This window comes from Gasterosteus aculeatus, chromosome 20 (assembly GCF_964276395.1).
Source record: "Gasterosteus aculeatus chromosome 20, fGasAcu3.hap1.1, whole genome shotgun sequence".
Lineage (NCBI taxonomy): Eukaryota > Metazoa > Chordata > Actinopteri > Perciformes > Gasterosteidae > Gasterosteus > Gasterosteus aculeatus.
The window spans coordinates 7,281,076-7,297,242 of NC_135707.1; the positions used below are offsets into that span (position 1 = coordinate 7,281,076).

At 42.8% G+C, this 16,167-nt stretch overlaps 1 protein-coding gene across 5 annotated transcripts; it reads right to left on the reverse strand.

Annotated features, from left to right (window-relative positions):
* Positions 1 to 537: 537 nt before the first annotated feature.
* ca14 (carbonic anhydrase XIV) lies at positions 538 to 11,755 on the reverse strand. Of its 5 annotated transcripts, XM_040165525.2 has the most exons (14): positions 11,453 to 11,752; positions 11,095 to 11,118; positions 8,090 to 8,269; positions 7,749 to 7,894; positions 6,446 to 6,541; positions 6,290 to 6,356; positions 6,003 to 6,160; positions 5,255 to 5,381; positions 4,509 to 4,532; positions 4,323 to 4,407; positions 4,140 to 4,181; positions 3,155 to 3,208; positions 2,530 to 2,670; positions 538 to 1,463 (listed from the first exon to the last, which is right to left on the reverse strand). In XM_040165525.2, the coding sequence occupies exons 1-13, from the start codon at positions 11,565 to 11,567 to the stop codon at positions 2,556 to 2,558; spliced, it is 1,233 nt and encodes a 410-aa protein (XP_040021459.2). In that variant the 5' UTR covers positions 11,568 to 11,752; the 3' UTR covers positions 538 to 1,463; positions 2,530 to 2,555. The 5 variants fall into 5 exon arrangements, 4 of the variants coding, with proteins under 4 accessions (XP_040021459.2, XP_077950956.1, XP_077950957.1 ...); XR_013453686.1 differs by lacking the exon at positions 4,140 to 4,181 and having other exon boundaries at positions 1,670 to 2,670; positions 11,453 to 11,755; XM_078094830.1 differs by lacking the exon at positions 4,140 to 4,181 and having other exon boundaries at positions 11,453 to 11,755.
* Between the last annotated feature and the right edge of the window lie 4,412 nt (positions 11,756 to 16,167).

Sequence of the window (16,167 nt, forward strand, 5' to 3'; positions counted from 1 at the left end):
ATGACTTGAATATCTTGAATATTAGGTTGGAATTTGTTTTCTCATCTGCTTACGTTGTTAAGGTGTTACGGTCACCTGCGGCCGTTTCTTCAGCTTTCACTGGCATTTTTGAGTATAGCAACAATTATGGATTAAAAGTTTTACATGATTTTGATTTTGTTTGAATGTCAGATCTCACCAGAGCATCAGTGACAACAGTAAAACAGGCTATTACTTTTCTTCACGTAGGATCAAGTACTTCCTGTTGTTCAAATATGAATCACAGCCTCTCAGTACTAATTTGTTCCTCAAACCATTGTGTTCGGATGAAGAACACAATGGTTTTGGTCGAGTTTGTATTTGAACAAGCTGCTCACGTGAGCTGCGAACAAATATTTGGGAGGCAGAGATCGAGCCAACACTGATATCTGTGGGTGTTGTTCATTGGTCATAGTTGGTTTTTCAGCTGCTTTCTCTTTGTTGTGAAGGTCGTGCTCTATGATCAAGGTTAAGTTGTTACAATGATCTCTATCCAATGTTACGCACTGAAAACAATTCTTGTGGAAATATCTTGTTTATTTAAATCATTCCATTAATGTTTAACATTTAATCAGATGCATTTCATACAGAAATTAAATCGATGCCTTTCAATGTCAAATACACAACTGTGCCATTCTTAGACATTGTCATATTAAATAAAGTGAAATGCATTTCGTGCCTTCTCATTATCTCCCCGTGATGCAGCCTGAAATGTAATACTTTTCCCTTTCAATACATATGGTTGACGTGTTGCTGATCCAACATTAAAAATGATTTCTAAAACAAACACTTTTCAAATTAAGATTTTTCTTGAGAGGTCTCAATGCCCTCTGTCGTTTCTCAAATCAACGTTGGTAGCCATAAACAATAACAAGAACCGCCAATAACAACCAGATCCACGTCATTTTAAAGCTGGGAGCGTCGTCACTGCTGCGCGTCTCCTGGCAGCCTCTGGCGTTGTTGTCCGGCGCTGCACTCGTAGGGTTTCCCTCAAAATGGACCGGCAGGCACTGGTTGCCCAACTCCTCACAGGCCAAGATCAGATGTTTGGTTTCCCTGCTGACGCTCTTGATGCCGCACGTCCCCTGCTCGCTCCTCACCGTGACGAAGGTGAAGGGCTGCCGGCTGATGCACAGGTTGTCCTTGTACACCACCCCCCCTTGGTTGGTGCACACGGCCTTCACTCTGGCCTCGCTGCTTTCAGGCAGGAACGACTGTGTGGGTCTGCCACACCCCCCGTTGTTCTTGATGTAAACCTCCCACTGGTTGTGGTCCAGAGAAGATGGGGTACCAGAGCGCAAGTGGCGTCTGAGGAACGTGTCGAAGCCGTTGTTCCACTTGGAGAGCTGGCAGGGAGCGTCATTCTTAGCAGATGTTTGATGACTGATTAGGAGACAGAGGGCGAGCGGGAGAAAAGCTGTGAGAGAAGCCATTGCCCAGCCGTCCTAGAGAGAAACGAGAACAGACAGTTTAACACCGTTCACCCCTATCGTCAATCTGTAACCTCTGGCTTTTGCTTTTTCACAGAATAAGTTACATTACGCAGATGTAAACAATGAGCCCAGAAGGGCGAAGCAAAGCCACGGCTGTCTTCAGTGTGTAGATAGAGAGGAAGTGGAAACAGCTGCTTTATTAAGGAACTTCTCCATACCTTGTTTCTGCAGCAGTGGAGTCGCGTCTAAGTGAAGTGACCTAAAAGCTCCACATGTGTGATTTTTTTCCTTGTACTTATGTCACGCTTCCCCTTTTCCCTTCCTGTTGGAATGGGGAGTGGCCTAAACTGTGTGTGTGTGTGTGTGTGTGCACTACTTAAACGTGACCACAGGGCTGTGCTTTAGAGCACCGAGGGATCCAGTAACAGCTAAAAATATCTGTTAGTGGCACAGTGAGCCATTTATGGATTTCTCACTGTGCATGTTTGTTTGTTTGTATGACCATGTGTAGTTGTGTATGTAATACATACAAGTGTGGCAAGTGAACACACACACACACACAATGAAGAAATGGAAGGAGATGAGGTTGCCATGTTTGTTATTTTAATGAGGTGCTCATGTTGAAGAGTTGTATACGACCAAAAACCAATCACACATAGATATTATCTGCCATTGAAAACAATTTTCCCAATAGATTTTCCACATGACCATAAATATAACTCAGCCATTTACAATACAATCCTATAAATTGAGTTCACAGACGTCATGTTTAAACAGCAGCAGTCAATACGTGGCTCTTTAAATCCCTTCAAAGCGTAATCAACGATTTTCAATGTTTGTCAAGTCCAGGGGCAAAATAAAATCCTAATATTACATTGAATTCACAGGTAAATGTTTCAGAGGTCTAGTACATGTCATACAGTGCACTGTGCTTGTGTTTCAAAGTCACATCCAAACGTGTAACAAAGAGAAAACAGCTAAATATATCTTACAAAGTATTTACATGAACTCATCGCGCATCCCAGACACCCACGCAAGAGCCCACGTACGACTCAGCAAACCGACGTAGTTACACCACCTGCTCCGGCTGGTGCGTTGCTTCAGCTAGAGCTCAGTCTGAGGAGACGGCGAAGGCTCTTCTCTCTTTTCGGCCTCAGGCGTCGGCTTCAGGGCCACGTCTTGTGTTTTCTCTTTCCTCTCTTTCTCTGGCTCCTTCGTCCTGAACAACGAAAGGGAAGAGCGTCATTCCCCACCGCCAGCGCCGCTGACGTTGTCCAGCAGAGGTCCTCGTCGGTGGTAGAGCTCAGCGGGAGGTTGTGCATTAGTACGTATGGCTTATAAAATAACTAGTGGAGCGCTGAGGGTTGGATTTAGGTTGACCGTGAGAATAAAGTAGCTCTCAGGTGTGTTATATGATTGTAACATTGATTAAGTACAAATCATCAAGCTTAAGTAGCTGCACAAGTCTCCTCCACAGTTTGACTTTCAACTGGAGGCTTTTCACAAAGTTGACATTTTTCCAACACAGTTTTGAGTTGTTTTGGCAACATGGTTCCCTAAAGCCCTTAAAAATTCAGCCTTCAGCGCTCGTACTAAAGAGAGGTGTTAGCGTAGAGGATAAGTCTCAAATGGAGGGTTAAAGCAGGGAGAGGTGGTTAGAGGTTAAGTTTTTGAGGTCAAAGGTTATAATTCTTAACGTTGACCTTGACAGGGGAGCAGGCCGGTTACTGGGTAGGACGTCCCAGCTAGAGGTAGAGCTGTCACAGACCAAAAGACGTAATCACATGACCAAAACAGAGAGAAAAGAGTCAGAGTCATCGCACACGGCCGGTGCACATTATGAAAGCCAGTGGTTCCCAAAGCAAAGGGGGGCGTTGGGTCCTCCGGAGGTCTCAATGGGTCCTTGTGAAGGGGCGCGAGGATCATCATAACAACCCTGTGCTCTCATTCAAAGATTGAATCTCTAATCAGACTTCTCACTCCCCCCCAATCTTTAGTTTAAACTTTAGTTCAATCCAACAATTTAAATCATGTTTTGCTCCCTCAGATCAAGAGTGAAATGAAACCTACTGGAACATTTATTTGGGGCTTTGGGAACCACTGGAGAGGTTAAATCACTGACTGTCTGGAACCAAAACATACCTTCATTAATCAGGGGTTATTATGAGAGAACATATTGGGGAACAGCCAAGTTATTGACAGGTGTGAGAAGCAGATCATCCTTTGCGCTGATCTTTGGTTGTTTTTAGGTTTTATGGTAAAACTTTACAAAGAGGATTATTCATCTACTGACTTTTCCGTTAGAGTTCATCCAGGTGAAAAACTTAATTTGACCTTCAAGTGATTGTATGTGTGAACTGTTGTACTCCTTGTTATTTGCTGATGCTTGAAGAGTTTCCTTGTTTCCAAGTTTACACCAATTTATTATCACTTGATATAAATAATGATAAACTTCAATGGTAAAACAATATTACTTTTACTAAATTAATTAATTGGTCTTTGATCTCTGGTACACTATGAACTACAAACAATGTTTCCGTATTATTGCCCGTTTTCTTCCATAACCTTTTGTTTGTCACGTTTATTGATCAAAGATCTGCGCTAAAGGATATCTGCACAAGAAGTAAGAAATCACACTGTCAGTGCAAAGCGGAGCATCCTTGTCAGTAGTGAGATCAGGTGAACCACCTGTTTACCACGACTGATTCACGGCGCAGGAGTGTAAAAAACCTGTCAAGAGATGGGAGACGGAGAGTGAACAGAGGCGGCACACTTTTCACGTTGACGGCTGCCTCCGTTCCGGTCGGATCGCCCAGTCAAACCAGAGCAGCAGGAGGCCGCTGTCGGAGAAAATGACAGAAAACGCCTCACCGTATCGTCTTCACGATGAAGCGAACGATGACCGCCAGACCGACGCAGCCGCACATCACCCCTATCACTATGGCTGTGACTTCACCTGCAGAAGAAAAGGAAGAAAAGAGTACTTTAAAGTACCAGCGGTATCAGGCGGACGCTTACTTTAGGTCTTTATAGTACAGTAAGCACATGTGTTCTTACCGGAGGAGAGTTCCTTCCCTGATTCTGCAACAACAACAAAAATATTTATTTAATTGATAGAAAAGTAAAAAAGAAATTTTTGACCCATCCACATTTATTTGATGGTAAATCTCAGCTAAATCTGCTGTTCGGCTGTTTAAGAGTCGTGTTGCCTTTGACGGCAGCGCTGGTCTTCCAGTTCAGTCACTCACTACAATGAGGACTTTACACAAATTCTTTCTCCTTTGTCTTTGTCTGCCACTCTGGGTCCCTCTTTCATTTCTCTGTGTCTCTTTTTCCTCTCCCCTTTTTTCTCAGTTAGACTCTCGTGATAACAATGGAGTCACTGTTTGGTTTCTGCAAATCCTTTTTTCTCTAATCAGCTCGCCAACAAACACTGGGTCCCCCTTTACTTTTCCACCCCTTCCCTCTTTAATTCTGTCACTCTCTCGATTCCTGCCGTCCAGAGGCTCTTTCACTCAGACAAAGTCACCGGTAAATCCTCAATATTCCCACATTTCTCTGCACATTCCCGCTCTTCCCTGCATGGATTGTGCTAATTGCTGTGTTCAACATGGTGACTTACCGGCTCGTTATTTGGGGGTTTGTAGTTTACAATCCTAGAGCTCACAGCAGATTTTCTCTGACCTTTTGCAACTTCAAATTTCTGCATCCTGCATCGTCATCTATCCCCAATAGTAAGTCATTTTCAGGCAAATGATTTCTAACACAGCATGTGCTCTTCTTTCTCGCTTTGTCCGTCTAACCTGCAGAGAAGGAGGCGAAGGCGACCCTGTGGTTGATCGGCTGCGTCGCGCGGTAGTTGTCCTGCAGCAGCATCCTGTCTGCATCTTTAGCTTTACTGGAGTAAAGTATTGTCTCCAGCTTCAGCAGCTGGTGAAGAGGAGAAGAATGGGAACAGGTAAAGTCTTCCAGAGCAATGAAAATATTGTGCTATCATATTCATCTGACAATGATATTGTTTTTTGGTCTTTCGTACAGTAAATAGGCAAGGTTTCGTAATTAAAAAAAATGAAAAAACTCTCCAGAGGTTTGTTACAGAGTAAATGCACACCAGCAATACCAATGCATTTAAGCACGAGACAACATTCCAGTGCATGTTTGGAATTTAATCAAAAATGAAATCAATGTGGCTGTTTAAACTAATTCAAAAGCAGGTGACGTGAAACATGAAAGTTTTTTTTACCTAGCCGACATGAGAAAATAAAATGTCTTTCCCATATGTTTCCCATATATTATCAAAGATTTAAATATAAATATATTTAATATTGTTATTTTAGACATTTTGTAAATGCACACGAAAGCACAAAAAAGCTAAATCGCAGGAAAATAATATAAAATGAAACATTTGATTCATTGACGAAGAATTTGACTTCAAATGTTTGCGTAGTAAAAAACCTGGTAAATAATAAAATTCTCATAACGTTTACATTGCGGCTCCATGGATCCTCCTCTGCAGACGTGAGCGATTGAGTCCTAATGTCTTAGCTCTACCTGTGCCTTTGAGATTTGAACCCTCTCGTTGAACACGGTCCACGTCACACTCTGGTAGCAGGGCGGCGTTGTCAGGGAGCCGTTGTACCGGTAGTAGCGTCCCAGGTCCGTCGGCAGCAGTGTCTGGACGTCAAAGGCCGGAATGAACACCTTCTGATCTGCCGGTGGGTGCGAGTATGATATATAAACAACATGCAAATATAGTTTACAAGTAAAATTTGTAAAGAAATTACACTGTAATTCATTTGTCGTCCAAGGCAAAAATGGACAACTCCAAGGGGACGTACCAGCGTGTCTGATGCGGCTCAGGTAGTTGAGGATGTTGTTAAATGCTGCGTTGGTCTCCTCGCCCGTCTGGGAAACCAAAACTCAGGCTTCAACGTTCATTGCTTTGCTCCAAACACAATTAATGCTGCCGTTGGTTGTCATTTAGTTTTAATTACCACAATGAGAATTCCTAAAACAGCCAAGCCGTCACTCTGCGTCATTGCCGTGGACACGTTGGGGTAGAGCTCAGAGTTGTAGTGCACCACATGTAGCTGCAGAGACCAGGAACACTGGTTAGTTTGTTCATTCGCACTCATTAGAAAGAGAGAGGCCGAGGGGTTAAAAGAGGGGCGAGGGGGAGAAACCGGGAGCTTCGTGCAAACTCGGTTCGCATCCAGAGAGACTGACTGAGGGGAAATAAAGAGCGAGAAGACTGATGTGAATGAGAAAGAGCTTAATTGCCTCATTATGTAATAAGACCACTCATGCAAGACAAGTTCCAGTTATTAACAGTTGTTTGTGATTATTTTCATTTTGCCGATTTTTGTCTTTTCAAATCTGCTTAAATACTGAGACGCTGGGCCCCCAATAGCTCACCTGGTGCGGCCGGGGCCCCTGTAGGGAGACTGACTCTTTACCCGAGTGGCCTGGGCTCTCTTCCCCTTGCCTGTCTCTTCAGCTGCACTATCAAATAAAAGCAAACACAGCTGATCCCTCACACTTCTAACCCATTTAAGCATTAATGTATGGATAGGATTAAACTAGTAGTGGCCAACAATTACTTTTTAATTGTGATTAATGTGACGGTATCTGTGGCGCGGATTATGTTCTGACTGGCGCATTTAAAGATATCATAGATTGTATGTAAGTGTTTATATGTTAAGGTATTCACACGGCTACGTTTCTGAAGCCTTGAGTTCATCATTTTGGCTGTTGCTGTCTTCCTTTTTTGTGTGAGGAAGAGCTGAATAAAACCTGAAGGCTGCAGAAGACATTTTTAAACGACCAAAAATTTTATAATTATGGCTTTATTTTACTCTAAATGGCACCATATTCACAAAAAGACCATCATGTTTGTATTGAAGGCGTGAAATTAGAGTATTCAGACAATGAGCTTCCATGGATCCATGTTAATCTGCTGTTTGATGTTTTATAAACGTTCAGTTAAATCATTATTCTTCTATTTCAGAAGGTTACTAGTATAAACAACACACAAATTCTTTAACCTGCACGAATTGCACCTCATTAGCTTGTAACACTTTTTTATCCTCTTTTTACCGCAATGGACAGAAATACAGTAAGTCTCGATTAAGAGTAAGAGCCTTTTAAACCGATTTCATTTTTCACCTTTGACATTGTGTTAAATCTTCAACGTAAAGTACATCCGATTAGTCATAATAACAAGAGCTACACTTTCTGTTTGTGTTCTTGCATACAGTCTAATAGATTTACTGAAATGACACTACTGTTGAAACGTACCTCTGCATCTGCGCTCAGTCCGTTGATGGTGTGTTCACTGCCCCCGTGACTCGGGCCGCCGCTGCCCCAGTGCAGGTGCATTTGCACGGCCGTGAAGAGCCAGGGCAGCCCCCCTATTCCCATCCATTCAGGCAGCTCAATGACCACTGATAGAGAGAGAGGAGCAAAACAAGGGCTGACTCTATGAGTTCAACTGAAGGACAGCTGTCCATGGAACACTAGGAGGAAAATGCATTCTAAAAAATCGAATCTAAACATTTAGAGCATCTCCGGTATTTATAAGAAGAAGGTTTGCTGCCTGAGGATGGTTTAATATGGAGAGATCAGTGGCTGTTACGTACCTGTGTGTCCACTGTTGTACATGGTGAAGGGCTTGTTGCCGTGCTGGCTGTAGCCCAGCGGGGTCAGGGGGGTCAAATTTGGGTCGTATTTAGTCTGAGTGGTAACCACATCAACGGGGGACTGAGAGGTGCCGGCGCAGTCGGGGAAGTACTGCGACCACTCCGACTGTCCCACCAAGCCTTTGAGAAGAGAAAAGATGGGAAGCGGTGAAGTCACCACATCACACAGCCGACTGGCTTCCAGTCCCCCAGCGAAAAAGTCTCCATTGATCGGTCCCTAATTATGCAACAGGACAATTAATCAGGCTTCCCTTTCGCTTCATAACCTCATGGTGAAGTAAAATTTATAATGAGAAAATAGACAAAAAAAACTTTTTGAAATGAGATCTCTGACTACAGAAGGCATTTTAAGTTTGGTCCATTAGGGTTATAAAGGATTCATCACTGTTGTCTTTTTTCTATTGATGCTTTGGAATAATTTTTTCAAAATTAATTTAGCCATTATTTCTTCAAGCGATGCATTTTGTCGGTCAACACTAGTATCAATAAGAGTATTGATAGTATCAATAAGAATCAATAAGTATCAATACCTAGTATCAATAACATTTGTGGTTGTGTCTCCACAACCACAAATGCTATCATCTCAATAATAATTTCTAACCACATTTGAAATATTTTTCTTGAATTATAACTGATGCTGCTCTGAAAATAACTCAAGACTACAATTTAAATTAATTCAAAACCAGGTGACGTGAAACATAAAAGGTTTGTTTTTACCCAGCCGACATTAAGATAAGAAAATAAAACATCTTTCCTATATGTTTCCCATAGCCAAATATCAAAGATTCAAATATAAATATACTTAATATTGTTAATTTGATATTTTGTAAATGCACACGCAGGAAAATAATGTAAAATGAAACATTTGATTCACTGATGAGGAATTTGACTTAAAATGTTTGCGTAGTAAAAAACCTGGTAAATAATTAACAATTCTCATAACGTTTACATTTTTAAAGCTTCCAAGAAAGACAATAAACAACATATGATTTTAGTTACATTTTAACACTAATCCTTATACAGATTTAGTGTTTGTTCAGTAAATGTATTTTCTATTAAAAATTCAACAAATCATTAGCATGTGAAAAATGAATAATAAATAAATGATGCAAATCACAGATGAATATTGAGGCGGTATTTGCGGGAGAGGAGAGGGATTCAGGCGCTCGTTCACTGAATAAAAAAAGAAAAACGGGTCTCCAATTGCATAATAAAAGAAAGTTGGAGAAAAGAGAAAAAGAGAGAGTGACATGTGAATCAAAGAACCTGAATTCCAATACAAGGAGTGGAATGCTTTAGAAAACAGCCGTTACTAAATACATACACTTGTAATTACAGATTTTGCAAATGGTAATGCAGTCAATTGCAAGCTTGCATGGTTATGTGAAAGGGCCGAGGAAAGAAGAAAGACCAAATTAACCCCACAGACCGTATGAACACTCTCTCTCTCTCTCTCACTTGCACACACACAATGCATGAGGGGCCTTTACATTAGTGATGTAAACACCAATTCTCATCTCGCTTTCCCAGCGCTTGCGACCCCCACCTTGTACCTCTAATCAGTTTTCTCCCCCCTTTGCTCTTCTCTGCAGCAAAGCTCCTCACCATGACCCAACTTCAAAAGGGAGTCCCGTGGCCCCGCCGCTGGTCGCCATGGAGGTCTCCATGGTAACCGGAGGGCAAATATTCTGACCCTCTGTATTACCTCTCCTAGCACGCCATCCCTTTTCATAACACAAGCAGGATCACAACCACGTATCAGATCCCAATTAGATCACGATGACAAGAATGAATGTGAAACCGACTCTCTTTGTTAATTTAAGATAAAATAACGTATCACACGCTGCAGACTTTCGTGTGGAAAGATGCGTAACAAAAATTCCACTTCGCCGCGGCCACTTTGTGCGATGCCGCGTTGCACAACAGGCCTCTCGCACACAACCTCGCTCAGAGACTGTGGATGAATCTCAATGACTGGCATTTGAAAAAAAGGAAAAGAAAAACCGGAAACCAAGACACATGTCACTAAACGTACTGGCAACCAGTGTGAGATCACACCCCATATTTCTGCCCAATACACGGGCCTCCGTGTGTGAAAGCCTGAATGGCCGACGCATCGAGACCATTCGCTCCAGTCCCGGCCTGCGTGGAGCGCTATGTGCTCCGTATGTGCTGCACACCGGCCGTGCTCCCCATGCAGAGACGGGTGGGTGGTCTGTGTACCCCATTCATTCCTACAATGTCATTGTCCACTGCATAGGCAGCCAGTGTGCGTCCGCAGCACAATCAACACATGAGTTATTGTGCGCCGCAACAATACGGGGCATGATTTGGTTTGCTTTGGTTTGCTTCGTCCCATCTCCCTCTCTCCGTCCAACGCACTCGCCCTCGTGCACCTGCCTCCCTCCCTCCGCCCGCCTCGCACTGCCTTCTTCCTCTGAATCTCCCTCCACCGCTTCCTCGTCTCCGTGTGACCGCTGTGCTCATGCCAGCTTGTTGAGCTGTTACTAACATGAACAGAGAGAGAAGTCGGGGGAAACAGAGGGAGAAGTGCTGGGAGATCCAACGCCTCTCAATGCTCAGAAATGTTTATTGATGTTTTAGAGGTTAACGTGGTAAAAACTTTGCACGTAGTTTTGTTTGGATGGTTGCAGTTATTTTCAGTCAACTTTAGGATGTTTCTGTTATCAGCACTCAAGATTAGTCCAAATGATCCTGAATTAGGACAAAAGAAATCACATCCAATGCCTTCCTGTTTGTTACAGAATTGACTTTTGGATTCTGCTCCTCGTCTTTAAAGCGGTTAATTAACAAGACTAAACTCACAGATATCCAGAATATCAGACTTTGTGAATGTGGCTCATCATTTATCGTTTTCTTTTTTTAATCAGGCTGTGCCACACTTGCCTCTGCATGAAATGTGCTACAAATGAACTTGAACTCACCATAGTAGGTCCAGGAAACCTCCTCTGAAAAATAAACAAATTAAATGCTTAATTAATTAATTAGTTAGTTCACAGTAATTCTGGATTTATTTGAATTTTCATTCAAAACTGGCCTTTATCATATGCATCACATCTGCAAAATCAACCATGACATATTTCACATACCTCCATAATCTGTATCTATCTACACTATTCTCATCGCTTTTAATCATTAATCACTGATGCCATTATAGTACCATTTAAAACAAGTGTTAAAATAGCATTACTCACTCTGTAACACCCAAACAAACCCACGGGAGCAATAACACAGCAAAGCGATCTCACATGATGCTGATTATTTCGTCGATTAAGACCTTACCGGCAGCGGGGGCAGTTGTCCACTGGAAACACTGAAGCGTTAGAAGGGCAAATAGACCCAAACAGCCCATGTTGGCCCTCCTTGCCCATGCACAGCAATGAATAAAAGTCAACATAGAGATGAGGAGCAAGTGAGGGAGAAAGTGAGAGGGGGAGAGAGAAAGGGACGTCTGTGGGGGGGGGGGGGTCGGGTGAGGGGGGATCGACTGGGTCCAGCGATCCCACCTGCCAGCGCTCTGTCTAACAGCCGAAGTGGGGATGTTACATGCCGGCTCCACTCCAGCACGCAGGGCACCAGAGGAGGTCTATCGGCGGGGGGGAGATGGAGAGAACGTGTGAAGAGGAGAGTGAGAGAGAGAGAGAGAGAGAGAGGGATGGAGGGGAAGGCAGAGAGGGACCAGTGGGTGAGAAGTAATTCAGTGTTACATAGCTGCTGGGAAAAGGAGCCTGAGAGGGGAGAAGGGGGGGAGGGGGGGTTACTGCTTTGTAACGGTGGCACACAAAAGAGGGCACGAGGGGCCATGTGACACACGGAACAAAAACACACACATCACAGGGGAGAGATGTGTGAACCTGAGGTGTCCGAGTGTTTCTGAGTTCTCGCTATAGGTGAGAGAAAGTTTGACAATGAATTCCATCATAGCCAAATTTCTGTTATTGTAAGTAGAGTATGTGAGAATAAGAAGAACAACTGACCGAGAAGAGAGGATGAGGATATGCATCCAATAGTGGTTCTATATATTGCTCAATACAAAGGAATAAACATGTTTATCTTCCTTCCTCAGATAGTTGCCACTCATACGTCTTTTACTTTGGCCTGTGTGGCTGAATGTGAATTTGTATGCATCACTTATCTATGGTCTACGCTCCGTGATCGATTCATTCTGCTGTAAATCTCATATTTCTATTTTGTAATGTTTTGTATTTTTTATTCTACATTTCTGTTTCTCAATTTAGGGTTTCTAATCAGCCGCAAGTGAATATTTTTCAATAGTTCTCCTGCCAGGCGTCCTCACTATGAAAGAGTTCAGCTTCTTTGCTGCTCAGCTGGGATTTCGCACTACAACTCTTCCACCTCTTCCTGTATCCAGTATGTCGCGGTTGCTAGAACATGCAAACATGTTGAAACGTGATATGTTGGTCAAGCCCAGTCAACATCTAGTACATCGGATGATGTTTGGCACATAACACAGATTTCCTTTTACGGAAAGGCTGACTTTGAAGTGAAAAAAGGCTGTTCAACAATGTCAGCTGGAGATGCAACCTACGTAGAAATAGCTCATCATCTTGCCGATGGCCTCTTCTTCAAATGGACTTCACATACTAGAGGCATCTGTGTTCATTTAAAAATGTTTCATAACCAGTCAAGTGTTCCTCATAGTAACTTGAATATTAAGAATTTGTAATATTATATATTTTTTAATTTAAACTTTATTTGATATGGACATCACATAACTAGATGAATTGTGTTTAGAAGCAAAACACTAATTTACAACAGCTGTCACACAAGAGGCATTTTTAAAGGAAAAAAACTAATGTAATAACATTCCTGCTTTTTGCAAAATGTCTGCTAAAAATACCTGTTTTTCCATCTCCAGTTCTCTAGGTTTCCAAATGCATTTAAACTTGCAACATTCTGCGTAGGAAAATATTCTATATAGTTTATGTCAAAACAAATACTGGCAGTGAGTTTATTCTTTACACTATTGAGACAGGTAACAAACTGCACATCAGGGACTCTGATGGAGGACTTGTTCAGGTTTGAACACCAGGGGGAGCCCTCACCACGTGACATGTTTTAGGTGGATTCCTTGTAAAGATAATCCACCTTAAAACAGAATTGTTTCATTCTTTACCATAACATTGTAAAACCGTCAGTTAATCCTCGGGTCTACGATTGCTCCACACTCAAATATTAATGGATCAACGGGGGTAATTTGCATTGTAAATAATGGTTAATATTACACCATTACAATACAATATTACAACATAAAATGTGTGGAGTTAATTGGTATTTAACTTTAACAGGAACTTCTACATACTGCAACCTCATTACCAGTGTATTTTCTGATGCAGTGATGAGAAATGGAAAAATAACTAAATAAAGGGAACGTATAATGGCATCCCTTTAGAAAAAATAAAGGGAACATAACCACTGCAATTGATTTCTCATATTTCTTTCAGAAAAGTTTATTTTTGGGATTTATGATTCCTGGCTTTATTTATTATTTTCTTTCATCTCACTATGCGTCACATGAAAACCTACTAAAACGGATCCTGATTAAAATTGTGTTTTGTTAATGTGGTTTTACCCTCTAGTTTCTAGAGGAAATCCAGCCGAGCCTTTTGATCTGAATTACATAACATTCAGGAGTCAAGGATTCAAAACATTAAAATAAAACTGCAAAGGGTTACATCACATACTGCATTGAGCATGGTAATTATAGAAGCAGGTGGTTTTATTCGTTGTATTGCCTGAATTCTATTTAGCGGCCTAGTCAAAGAGCAGGCCTATTAAATATCTTTGATTACTGAGTCGTTATCAAACTCTTGTATGGTTTTATTCTTGTGATGACCGATATTTCTCACATGATCTCAAATCTCTGGCACTATAAATCCACGATGTGACTATATTCTCCATCTCCTCTGTCTGTCTCTCCATCTCTCCACACGCTACCAAACGTGAAGCACTCCGTGCAAATTATGCAACAGCGAAAGCCCTCGCCGGCCACCCATTGGTCGCTCGGCGTTCCATTGATGGGCGTGGTTAGAGAACGCTCACATACACCATTGGCTGCGTCTTGTCAGTGGGGGGGTCATCTGATTTCATTCACAAATCTAGCTGGGGGAGCTCAGACATCCCTCTGTTTATTCTGATGAGCACATGTGCCGGATCCGCAGATGTGGGCGGACGGGGGGAGAAAAGGGCTGCAGCTCTGGCAGCAGAAGAAATGGGACCTGCTTTGTGAATAGCCGTTAACACTTGTTGTAATCTGCGGCCGTTTTATTACAAGCATAACATTATACAAAATCTGTGGTAACTGAAATACGCTTTCAATTTGGAAAACAACCATTTAACAGCAGGTCTTTGTCACGGCAGTAAATAGGAACTGCAGGCTACTGTCCAGGTACTGAGAGGTTTTACAAGCGTGCATTGGAAAAGTAGGTCTTGGTGGAGGTTGTTTAACTGCACTATGCCAATAAGAACACATTTATTTTCATTTAAAGAGAGAAAAAGAGCGATGAACAAATGCAGAAATGGCAGCGACGTGTCACTGTTTCCCTGTTGAAACGTGATATGTTCCTCAGCTTCTGCAACCAGAGTGGGTGGATAGTTTACTATTTAGTCTCTCTAGGGCCTCCGTCTTCCCCGGGGGGGGGGTCACATTTCTGTTGTGGTGTCTTGCTCTGACCACACCTGTTTGCCGCCGTTGGCCCGACAGGAACTCCGGCGTGCTTTCGCTGCATGAATGCTCGCATGCTTTCACGAAGTCTCAGAGAGACTTCAAGGCAAATATCTCCTGCAATAAGCTAAGGTCATCTGTCCATGAAGCTGAGTTCAATCTACTTATACTCCTTGTCCTGACATAAACCATAAGATAGTTTACAGGCCCTACGTGTCACGTAAGGACATGGCCTTACGTGACACGTAGGGGCCTACGAATCAAACAAATGATTTAAACTGTAATGGAATCTAATCTTCAACATATCTGGTTTTCTTCCAGGTGTACAAACCTTTCCGTCTTCAGTGACCCAACTGAAGCAAGCCGCATGTTTTCCATAACGTCGACCAGTTTGACACACCAGTTTTGCTCTTTGACCCACTTCTTTGCCTAAAGCCCTATCCAAAGGCCCGGCCTTCACGTGTTCACTCGTATTGAATTCTCAAGCATGTCAATACAAGGGTCTGATAATGAGAAGAGGATGGAGTACCAAAAACACAGAAACCAGGTGGGGGATGGGGGACGGGCGGGGGATGGGAGGATGGAAAGGATGGGGGGGGGGGGGGGGGGGTGTTCAACCCACGTGGACTCAGAATAGGTTGATCGGGTTCATGTGCTCCAGAGGAATGCTGTGGGGGGGGTCGGAGAGGTTTTTTCCTCCGACCTGGTCCAACCAACCTATAGACAGAAAACCTCGCCCCTGGTTTGCTATTACCAAAGGTTAACCTTTATTGTGTTTTGACAAAAAGAAGGGGTGGTGTTGAGTGTTGAGTTGATGGTCCACGGTCACAAGGCTCAGAGACAGGCAATGTCAATCAAACAAGGACACAGCTTGCTGTGTGTGTGTGTGTGTGTGTGTGTGTGTGTGTGTGTGTTGAGGGGGAGGGTTCAGTGGGTTCATGTGTATGTTGTATGTATAGTGGGGGATGGGAAGCTCCTTCATCCCTGACTCTAACGTGCAAAGCGCTTAAAGACATGCACCACTCACCAACTGGCATTTCACATCTAAAAAACACCAATAACAGCCAGCATAATGACTAAACTACAGTTAAGGTCTTGTGAGGAGTGAAAATACCAACATGATTAAGGAACAGGAAGTGTGTCAGTGTGTGTTTGGTCCGGTCATGTATGGTGGTGGTATACAGCACTGCATGTTTCACGTGAGGGTCACTGGGTTTGCTCTGTAGTAACCTGAAGTGGAAGGATAAGCTGCTACGTGGCCATAAATCATAGGTATGTAAACGGACTTGCTTGCATCATGGTCATGTCTCGC

Coding starts and splice junctions, on each gene's coding strand:
- ca14 (XM_040165525.2), bottom strand. CDS start 11,567: ATGTTGACTTTTATTCATTGCTGTGCATGGGCAAGGAGGGCCAACATG. Junction 6,542..7,748: donor GACTGAGCGCAGATGCAGAG/GTACGTTTCAAC, acceptor TGGTCTCTGCAG/CTACATGTGGTGCACTACAA. Junction 2,671..3,154: donor CGGCCTGCTCCCCTGTCAAG/GTCAACGTTAAG, acceptor TTCGTTGTTCAG/GACGAAGGAGCCAGAGAAAG.